This window comes from Narcine bancroftii, chromosome 3 (genome assembly GCF_036971445.1).
Source record: "Narcine bancroftii isolate sNarBan1 chromosome 3, sNarBan1.hap1, whole genome shotgun sequence".
Lineage (NCBI taxonomy): Eukaryota > Metazoa > Chordata > Chondrichthyes > Torpediniformes > Narcinidae > Narcine > Narcine bancroftii.
This window is the reverse complement of record NC_091471.1, coordinates 357581926-357592895: the sequence shown is the minus strand read 5'-3', so window position 1 is coordinate 357592895 and position 10970 is coordinate 357581926. Positions and strand designations below refer to the sequence as shown.

The following is a 10970-nucleotide window of genomic DNA, read 5'->3' as shown; positions in this document are numbered from 1 at the left end:
GACATTTAAAATGTCAAGCAACTCAAAGGTGAGAATGATCCTCTGGATTGAATAGATGTATTCCAGAAAGCAGATCCCCAATCCGTGCTTGGTTTCTCATTTGCAGAGATTGGTACATTGGGAGGACTAAATGCAAGATTTGCAATTGTTTTGTCCAGTGTATTGAGTTGAAAGAAATACTGTACATGAAAATTGCTGTATCAGTTGGAGAGATGGTTTGGACCCCTGCTTGGCAGGAAGGGAGTGGAGAAAGGACGAGTGTGACATCTGCTGCATTTGCAGGGAAGGTGCTGTTAGAAAGGGAGTGGGCATTGGTGGACATAGAAGAGTAAATCCCCTGGTGATACTGAAAGGAAAGATGTCTGGTGGTGTGACCGAGGATCATCCATTCATGTGAAGGTGACAGAAGATGCTCCATTCATGTGAAGGATGATGGGGCGGAAGATGCAAAGTTTCCATTCTCACCATAACAGTGGAGAAAGGTCAGAGTGGGAATGTGAAGGGGGGGGGGGGGGGGTTGAGTGACATGAGTCAGAAGCCTAAGATGGCTGTTGTTGACAGCATGCAGGTACTCTGCAAAGGGGTCACCTCATCTGTGTTGTCACTGATGTCAAGGAGGTTGCAGCACGAGCACCCTAATGCAATAAACAAAGCAGAATGAGGTGGAATACGATTGTAGCTCATGAAAATGGTGAAAATGATATTCTGGATGGTTAGTGGGGCCATAAGGCAAGAACCAGAGGAATTGTATCTCTGTTCCGTCTTGCAGAGGGGCGTGAGAGCACGTTAAGAAATGCAGGCGAGGGCTCTGTCAAGTGCAGAAGATGGTAAAGATAGGACATTTAGAATGCAACATCCATGAGATTCTTTAACTTTGAAACTATCCTCCAGCAAAGTGGCGACTCCCCGTCTTCCTTACGGTAGACAAAGTTAAAGAATCTCATGGAAGTCGCCACTTTGCTGGAGGATAGTTTCAGAGTGGGAACACCCCCATCCGGAGGGCGGAGAAACTGGGAGGACGAAGAAAGGTGAAAACATTGACCGTGGGAGAGGCCTGTGCCCCGCACGGATGACCTGACCGGGCACGGTGGAAATGCTCCCCTCGTGCCCTTCTCCCATGAGTGCTAACACTGTCATTTTGATCCTTCCATGTTATTGTGTGATCTGGTTCATGCTCATCATTGTCTTGGTCCTGACCAAGATTAATGCTGGGGTAATCGTGAAGAGGAGGCTGGTTCTATTGAAAGGCAACGTGGTTTACATGGGGCTCATTTCCTCAGCCGGATCCCTTTGAGCTGGAAGGGAAGGGTAGGGGCGGGGCGGGGCGCGCGAGGGGCCGCGCGCCCGCGCCGCGGGAGCCACGCAGGGGAGGCGTGGGCGCCCCGTGCCCGCGCGGGAGCAACGGTCGGGCCGGGGCCGTCACGCGCGGCCTCTTGTCGGCAGCCGCCGCCCAGATCGGCGTGGTCTTCGGAGCGATTTCAAACGTGAGCGCCCGAAGCGGATGCGGGTGGGTGTCGGTGGGCCAAGACCCCCCCCGCCCCTGTCTCTGGTCCACTGAAATGGATCCCCGTGGCGCAGGCGCGTTGACCTTGGGACTGGGCGGGGCCCGATGCGAAGTGCAGCTGAACGACTGGCCTCTGGGAGATCGACTTGGGGCAGGGTTTGTTAGTGTCGGTCGCGTGCGGACACGTGCATAGCTCGGCTCATGCTGGACCCGGTGGGGTGGGGTGAGGGGAGGGGGGCGGAACAGCCTCTGCAAGAGCTTTGGAGCCTGCTCAAGAGACTTCACTAATGGATTCTTGTTTCCAGAAAGGCAACGGGTGAAGGGGCTTGTCGGAGCCGCAGGCTTTTAAAAAATTTAAAGGCGGTGTCGATTTCTTGCGGGAGACGCACCTTACTGGATTGGAGCGGGCTGAATTAAAAGGAGGATGGGTCAGGTTAAGTAATAGCTTTCGCTTCTCGAAGGTGAGGGGAGGGATTGTTTTCATTAATAAAAGTAACAGTACAAGATCTTATCAATTGACCAAGCCGGGAGGTGGAATTGATGCGGAATCCTGGACGTTTATGAATATGCTTCAAATTATGGCGATGAAGCCTTCGTGAAGGATATCTTTCTAAAGGCAGCAGAGGGTAGACGAAATGTGTTGGGCGGTGGGGATTTTAATTTCTGCTTGGATCCGATATTGGGTACATCAGTGAGAATGGTAATGAAGGCGAAAGCCACAAAAGCGACGCTATCGTTTATGAAATATTTAAATCTGATGGATATTTGGAGGCAGCTCAATCCAAAAACGAGATCACTCTTTCTACTCTATGACTCACATACAAGCATTGATTTATTTTTAATGTCTGCGCAGTTTTAAAAAAAATAAAGTGGTAAAAATGGAATACTTGGTGAGGCTATTATCAGATCATTCACCATTAACCTGAACTGTTGAGAGAGCGGAAAGACAAGAAAATGTGCACAGATGGTATCTTGTTGTTGAAAAGGACAGACTTTGCGAGTTTATTAGGAGACAGAACTATTTTGTGAGGCAAATATTCCTTTAACTGATAACAGCTTTTTGATATGGGATATGCTTAAAGCTTATCGGAGACGACAAATTATCTCTTGTACAAAAAAATCTTCGAGAACATAATGCAGAATTGGATGAGTTGGAGAAAGAGATAACAGAACTGGAGAAGGAATATCAGATAACAGGTTCGCAAGAAAAAAATATACTCTTAGAGAATAAAAAAATTGAGCTATAACACATTACAAATATATAAAATGGAAAAAATATTTTAAAATCTAAACAAAATATTATGATTAGGAGAACGAGCACACAAGGTTTTGTCTTGCCACGTGAAGTCAGAGGAATCATCAAGGATGGAAAAAGCAATTAAACGGAAGATGATATCCTAATGTATAATCAAAAAGAAATTAGTGATTTTTAAAACAATATTACACAAAGCTACATAAATCAGGATTATTAGGAGATGATAACGAGATGGATGAGTTTCTAGCAAACAATGAGCTTCCAAGATTAGGTGAGAGGACAGATGGCGTTAGATGTTCCTTTCACAAGGGAAGAAATTGAGAAGGCTCTGAACACTCTCCAAGCTAATAAGTCTCTGGTGGAGAAAGGGTTCCCGCCCAAGTTCTATAGACAATTTAAGGATCTGTTGATGGCTTTTATAATGGAGTTGTTAGGCAGTGGAGACTCAGACTCTCCTAGACTATTTTTCACAGTTATTATTAATGTTGCTGAAAAAAGTAACAGACTCATTAAAATCCTCATCACACAGACCTATCTCACTTTTGAATGCTGATTTTAGGATACTGGTGAAAGCGTTAGCTAATAGACTGGGACAATATTTGCCTAAATTGATACCTACAGATCAGGTGGGAATTACTAAAGAAAACACTCCAGATAGTCTGAGTAGGTTATTTAATAATACATATGGCTAAATCAAAACTGAATTCCAGTATAACGGTCTTCCTTGATGCGGAAAAGGCATTCAACTGCTTAAGAATGGCTTTTTTAATTTAAAATGTTGGAGAAATTTAAAATAGGTAGAATATTTATAAACTGGATAAAAACTCTCCACCACAAGCCAAAATTACCACTAATAGTCAAATGTCAGCAGTTTTCCCTCTGGGTTGATCGAGTAAACAGGGGTGTCCTCTGTCCCCAGCACTTTTTATCTTTGTGTTTGAACTGCTGGCAGAAATTATGAGGAGAGATCTGGATATTAAAGGCTTCAAAGTTGGACAAGAACATAAAGTCAGCCTATTTACTGATGATGTGCTATTATATTTATCTGACCTGGCTGAGTCTCTGGAGAAATTACAAACAACACTAGGAAAATATGGAAGAGTTTCAGGTTTAAAATTAATATGGATAAAAGTGAGATAATGCCATTGATTATGAAAGATATCAAAAAGTAAGTCCATTTAAATGGAAAGTCGATGGAATTAAATACTTAGGAATAATGACTGACAATAACCTACAGAATTTTTACAAATTAAATTATACTCCCCTATTAGAGAAGATAGAGAAGGATTTGCAGAAATGCAAAGACTTGCCGATTACTTTGATGGGAATGGATAATTGTGTCAAAATGAAAGAGATGCCAAGATTACTATATATTTTTCAATCGCTGCCTATTTGCCAAAAAAATCTTAAAATTATTAAACAATTTCATTAAGCAATTCGTATGGACAATAAGGCGTGGAGAATATAGATGGAAAAATTAACGTGGATTTAGGCTACCTGATTTTAGAAAGTACCATTTGTCAGCACGACAGATTTCTTTCATTTTCCTTTGAGGAAGGTAGCTCCCCCCCCCCCCCCCCACCTCTTGGATTCGAATGGGATTATACTCAATGAAAGAAGGGGCAGCAAAGGATTTTATTTATGAGTGGAGTGTTAAGTCAATAACAAAAAAGATGGATAATCCTATATTAATACATGTGATGACAAGAAATCAATGAGTGTATTGGAAAAAAAAACTGGAATAGCATTATGTAAGAATGTGTTATTGCTTATGAATATAGGTTACAGAATATTAAATTCCTGGTATGACAAAGGAATGATACATTGAAGACTGCTATGCAGAGGGGATTCTTATGTCTTTTGATCAACTAAAACAGAAATATGGAGTAGCTAATGGGTCTGTTTCCTCCAGCTAAGATCATTCCTGAGAGAAAGATGGGAGCCAATGTTGGTCCCACCTGAAATTAGTGAAATGGATCAAACAATCTGGCTGGGGAATACACCTAAATTCATTACAAAATTGTATTATACTCTCCAGAGTTAAAGTGCAAAAACCAGGTTTACAGAAGTTGAGGAAGAGATGGGAGTCAGATCTAGCAGGAAGATGTTGGTCTGATTGGTGTTTTTGATGGTATGACATCAATTATAAATGCAAGATATGGATTGGTTCAGTGTAACATCTTACACCAATTATAGCTTACGCCAGAAAAGCCTCATAGGTCAAAATCTGAAATATTGAGATGTGTTTCAGATGTGGGATTGAAACAGGAATGTTTTTGCATGCTACATGGTCATGTGTGATGGTGAGGCCTCGGCAGGATATTATGGAAACATTAACAAGGATAACCTTTGCAGACAATCCGGAGCTTTATCTTTTGGGTAATTTTATTGGAATAAGTAATAAATTAACTAAATTTCACATTTCTTTTGTCAAAGTAACTTTAACAGTGGCTAATAAATGTTTTGCAACTACTTGGAAGTCTAGCTCTCCATTGCTCATAGCTCGATGGACCACAGAGATGAATAGTTGTATACCTGTGGAGAAAATTACATACAATTTAAAAAAAACAAGTATGATATATTTTTTAAGATATGACAGCCATATTTGGACCATATAGGGGGCCCAATTATAATAATAACAGATGTTGTTACAATGCAAACAGATATTATTTCCCCACATAGATTCTTTATATATTTTTTATGGATGGTATAAGTGTGAGCTCTGACATAGTGTGGTGTTAGATTTTTTTGGTGGGGGGGGTCTTTGTTTTTTGTATGAAAAAGTTTAATATATTGTGAAATCAAAGACTTTACTAGGTGTTTTTGTTTAAAAATATAATATTCAAAAAAAGAAGGCAGACAACACCAGCAGCTACAGAAACCTGATGATCAGCATCTCTAGATTAAAGAGCATCTTTCTTTCCAAACAGCTATTAGGCTCACAAAACTTCCCACACTACTACAACCATAGCATTGTTTCTGGATTACCAAAGATCAATCTGCATAAAAGAAACAAAACAATTTTTGTTTGAGTGCAACTGTGATTTTTTTAATCTATCCTCATGCATGTGTTTTTTTCCTAGGCTCTTGGCACATTATGTTAATTTAATTTATACTTACTGCTTACTGTTAGCGCTTTACGTACCTGTGTAACTGCAGCAAGAATTAAATTGCATTTGTATATTGCACATCTCATCATCATCATCTGATTGACCATCTCCTGTAATTGGCTATTTAACTCTCATCCTTCACAGTAAATATAAACATCTTATCAAATTCCCATTTGTACATTTTTTTCTTCATACTATCAGGGTTGCACATACCAAACTTTAAATATCTGGCATAGATCAGTTAATGATGCAACACAACAGGATTCCATTCCATTCATCCTGAAAGTGGCTTCATATAAATATTTATCCAATTCCCATTTGAACATTGACAAAATATTTCCACTTGCTTAATATAAACCTTTTTAAACACTGGCAGGACATTCTCCCCGTGTTCTGACTGAAACAACTACAAATGCAGTCTCAGTTAAATTGAAGCTTTACTCTCTTCCCGTGTCATTTTCTTACACAAGAAACAACTTTTTAAAATGTGATACTTTTTTTTAGGTACAGCATGGTAACTGGCCCACAAGCCCATGCTGCACAAATACACCTATGTGACCAATTGACCTACCTACACCGTGCATCTTTGGAAAGTGGGAGGAAACTGGAACGCCCTGACACGGAGAAGGTACAAACATGGCACGGATTCAAACCTGGTTTGCTGGCACTGTAATAGCGTAGTGCTATTCACCAAGCATGCTGCCCTTTCCATTGATCAAAAACGCATCTATTAATTAATTTGCCTCCCCCACCTATCCCATTCTATCTATCAGGTGCTACCAGATTTACTTCTGACAGGACTTTTATTTTTCCTGTTACCTACTTTGGCCAACAATTTCTCAGCACTAAGATGTTGGGGATTTTGTTGAGATCTCTATGCCAAGATTGCAAATGACCTTGCAACTGGTAACGTATTTAAGAAAATGTGGGATACTGGCTTTTATTAGTCAAAGTTAATCTAAGAGCAGTGATATTATACTCCAGCTTCACAAAACATTGGTTGAAACATATGGAATAGGAACAGGAGTAGTCCATTGAGATTGGTCCACCATTCAATGTAATAATGTCTGATATAATGATAGACTCATTGCCACCTACATCCCTAATTCCCTTACTATGTAAAAATCTATTAAACCTTGTCTTAAATATATTTACTGAGGTCGCCTTCACTGCTTCAATGGGCAACAAATACCACAGATTCACCACCCTCCGGGGAAAGCAGTTCCTCTTCCGCCTAAATCTACTCCCCTGAATCCTGAAGCTATGTCTCCTAGATCTAGTCTCCCCCACCAATGGAAACAACTTACCTACCTCAATCTTATCTATGCTTTTCATAATTTTATATATTTCTATAAGATTCCCTCTCATTCTTCTAAATTCCAGTCCCAGACTGTTACGTTCACTCCTTGAAGAACAAGCTTGCGTGGGTTTAACACTTAAACAACTTTATTCTTCAACCTGCTTGAACCAACAACGCACTCGACTTCTGTCGTAGTCTACATTTTGTTCCCATGCCAACAATGCATATTGCCTGGTGGGAAATGTAGTTCTTTATTATACATGCATAACACATCTTTCCCCATTTTAAAAAGAAAAAATAAACAATACTGTGTCTATATAACAAGGGTATCTACATTTTGTGGTCAGTCTCTTTCCACATAGCAGCTTTCAATTAGTATCTGGGGTGTTTAACAGTCCTTTTCAGTCTGGTATGTGTTTCCACTGGTTTATTGCTTACATTTGCTGCATTAGTATTTGTGTCTTTCTGTGAACTGTGAACACCATGTTCTTTTTCTACACGCGCTGGCCCCTTTTTTGTACTGACAGGTGAAGGATCACGACCATGAGATGGAGATTGTGGTTGCAGATCCATGCTGTTCCTTCTCAGAGTTGCCCCTCCCTCTCACTGGATCTAGTGGAATATGGATTCTATTTCCTCTTGCATAAATCCTTGCATGGACCATGTGCCAGACATAAATAAAAAATCCCAGAAGCCTACAAAGTCTTCCAAGAACGAAGAACCCCTCCCTTTAGCATCATCTTGCAAAACTATTCCTCTCCTGGTGCCACTATCCCATTAGACCAGAGTTTCCACCCTGCTACTATTTTTACCAAGTTCTCGCTCTTTCTTGAGCTCTCTGTGCAAATTTCAATAATATTTAACAATAAATACAAGACGGTTCAAAAATAGACTTTTTACTTGGTCCCATTGTAGAAATTCTTCTTAATCTTCTTGTTTAATATCTTTAATTTTTTCATAATCTTCATAGAAATTCTTCCACTTCTCCATTGATCTTGATAAAACATTGATTGCCATTTGTTACTTTGACTCTCAGATTCGCTGGATATATCATCGAGTATTTTATATTCTTTGACCGCAGATTCCTTTTTACATCATCAAACTACTCCTTTGCTTAAAGTGGGCTAAAGTCTTGAAAGAATAACATCTTTCTACCATCAATCTAAAGCAGGCCATTGTGTTGCTTGGAGTAATCAAATGCTTCTCTAAAAATAGCTTCCCATTCCTAATAACTCAAAAGTCTTAACAAGACTGGCGTGGTTGCTGTTCGTCAGATCTTCTGGGTCCGAGGGTCCGATAAGCCCTTTCTATTTGTAGCTTTCCTTTGAATTTATTTTCTCCAAACACTTGTAGGATCCAAGTTTCAAAGAAGCTCACTGGTTCTCTCCCTTCTGACCCTTTCTTCAAACCAGTAGTCCAAACATTATTGCATCTGCTGAAAATCTCCATGTGGTCGATCTTATCCAGCATAGCTTGTTTATCCAAGTCCTATTTCTTTGCATCCTCTTCTAAAGCGGTCAGCTTTTCTTGCATTCTAACCAAGTCAACGTCCACTTGGCCCATTCATTGCATTAAATCCTCAATTGCCTCTTTAAATTCACTCATCTTCTCTGTCATGTCTCTCATTGTGGTTTCAACACCCGTGAAATGATTGCATAAAGTCTCCAGGATTATATTCACGTCTTGCGCCGAACCTCCAGCACTGCTGGATTCAGCTGGTCCCAAGGCCGCTCTCGTACCACTCCCTTTCAGGCTTTCACTTGATGTTCCTGGCTGAGTGTGTGTCTTGTCCGATTTTGTTTTTTGCTGTCTTGGCTTCTTAGTGTTCATTTTGTTCATTCACAGTGGAGAAAATTACTAATTTTAAACTTTTAAATTGTTTTTTTTAATACTATTCGCAGAGACCTCATCCAAGACACGTCTGTCTCAATCCTTCGTATGGCCATGCCCCAAGGTCCCGGAGTTTAATCATTAATTTTGCTGGTATAATGGTGTAAATGCCATGCTGTAGTCAATGAACAACAGCCTGATATAGGTGTTTATGTGGTCTAAATGGTCTAATGCAGAGTGGAGGGCCAATGAGATGACATTGGATGTTGACCGGTTATGGTATTGAAATGAATTGAAATGGGTCCAGGTTCTTGAGGAAGGAGTTAACTTGTGCCATAACCAAGTTGAGAGATTAGGAGCATAGGATCGCTGGGGGCTATAGGGGCTTGTGAACATGCATTTCTGCTTTTCCTTTTATAAAGAGCATAGAAGCCATTGAGCTGTCAGGAAGTGATGCCTGCAAGCCCTGCCACAGCTACCGAGCAACTGTCTGAAACTCCATCTTATCCCAGATTTGTCTTTTTGCATTAGTTGTGGCCTTCCAAGGTCATTGCCTGATCTTGATGCATTTGAATCACCTGATTTGAAGTCCATGGATCTTCTGGCTTCTGGTTAAGGTAGATCTCATTAGTCTTAGAAGAGGAAACATTCATCCATGCATTTTGTAATGAAGTCAGTGACAGGTTTGCTGCTGAGTCCACTCTACTGACCCCACAAAATCACTTTTTTCCCTCCCTAAACCAGCTCTGTATAGTTTTCTCTCATGGTGTAGTGCTCTTTAGTTTCTGCCTGGATAAATGAAGAAGATGCACAGTCAGAAGGTTTGATTTTCCAAAATGTTAGTGCAGGGATGTAGTGTCGGGTGTTCTTAATAGAAATCTGGCAGTACTTGAGAGTGTTCTACGCCTGGACTTGCAGGAGACATACTGGTCGTAGTTGGCAGTAACCTCTTTCCACTGACCTGATTAAAGTGCCTCACAAGGCATCAAGCTATATGCTGGAGAAACTTGTGCAACAGGTAAAGCTGGAAGTGGATTTACTGTACAATGAATGCATAATATTTGATGTAAAATTAGAAGTGTCATTTATGAAGAAAATGTAACTGAAATATGATAACATTTTAAATAGTTCAATTACAATACGTAGAGAGATATTTGCAATGGAAAAATGTTGACTTAGTAATATTTAAAAATGCAATCTCAGTCAGTAAGAAAGTCTGCAGGTGAAATGTAGACAATATTTTTTAGTACTTGTTTGAAGGTAGATTTATTTTATACTCTTCCCATTTAGGAAAATAACAATTGATTTCAACAAAACGTTTTGGTAAAACTGGTTGAAAGGAAACAATGAATGAAGAAGAAGAAACAGTTCATAGACAAGAAGATGACCCAAGGATGGCATTTTTGCAGAGCATGTGTTTGTTGTTTTTTTGTATGAAAGAAGATAAATGGGAAAAAATTTCTGGGTCAGAGGAAAACAGACAAATTGTGATGGACTTCTTCGGTACAGAAGACATACTGATACTGGTGATCTATATCAATGCTGCAGGACAATTAACTCCAAATTTGGGATTTCCATCTTCAATAAAAACAAAAGGAATTTACTTTGTGAAGAAGAAGATGCTTCGTATCACTGATGATAACATTAAAGAGGAATTATTCATTGGTGATATTAGCAACTCTCCAGTTGAGCAGTTATTAACGGTGATTGAAGAGGTGAGTGAGAGGAAAAAAGAATCAATTCATGATGTATGAGAAATTTGAAATGGGTAGGCCATTCAGAGTACTGAGATTTAATCAACAATTAACTTGATTCATGGAATACATCAAAAATAATTAATTTGTTATCTTTTTTGGTCTTTAAATGTTTATATATACATGATGCTAAATTTAATTTTCCACTGGTCTTAGTCAACTCGATAAATATTCACAAACCCCTTACCTTTTCTGAGAGGCTCTTATCACCTTGGGA

At 39.8% G+C, this 10970-nt stretch overlaps 1 protein-coding gene across 9 annotated transcripts in view; it reads left to right on the top strand.

Annotated features, from left to right (window-relative positions):
• The first annotated feature begins 1386 nt into the window (after nt 1-1386).
• LOC138759488 (dynein axonemal heavy chain 17-like) overlaps nt 1387-10970 on the top strand; it is a 192057-nt gene continuing 182473 nt past the window's right edge. For 2 of the 9 annotated variants that reach the window (XM_069930000.1, XM_069929993.1), the window contains exons 1-4: nt 1393-1507; nt 1810-1965; nt 6374-6497; nt 10290-10714. In XM_069930000.1, coding sequence (XP_069786101.1) covers nt 10346-10714 — 369 coding nt within the window. In that variant the 5' untranslated portion in view covers nt 1393-1507; nt 1810-1965; nt 6374-6497; nt 10290-10345. Of the gene's footprint in view, nt 1508-1809; nt 1966-6373; nt 6498-10289; nt 10715-10970 lie in introns of all 9 variants that reach the window. The other 7 variants (XM_069929995.1, XM_069930001.1, XM_069929996.1 and 4 more) reach the window with 7 other exon arrangements.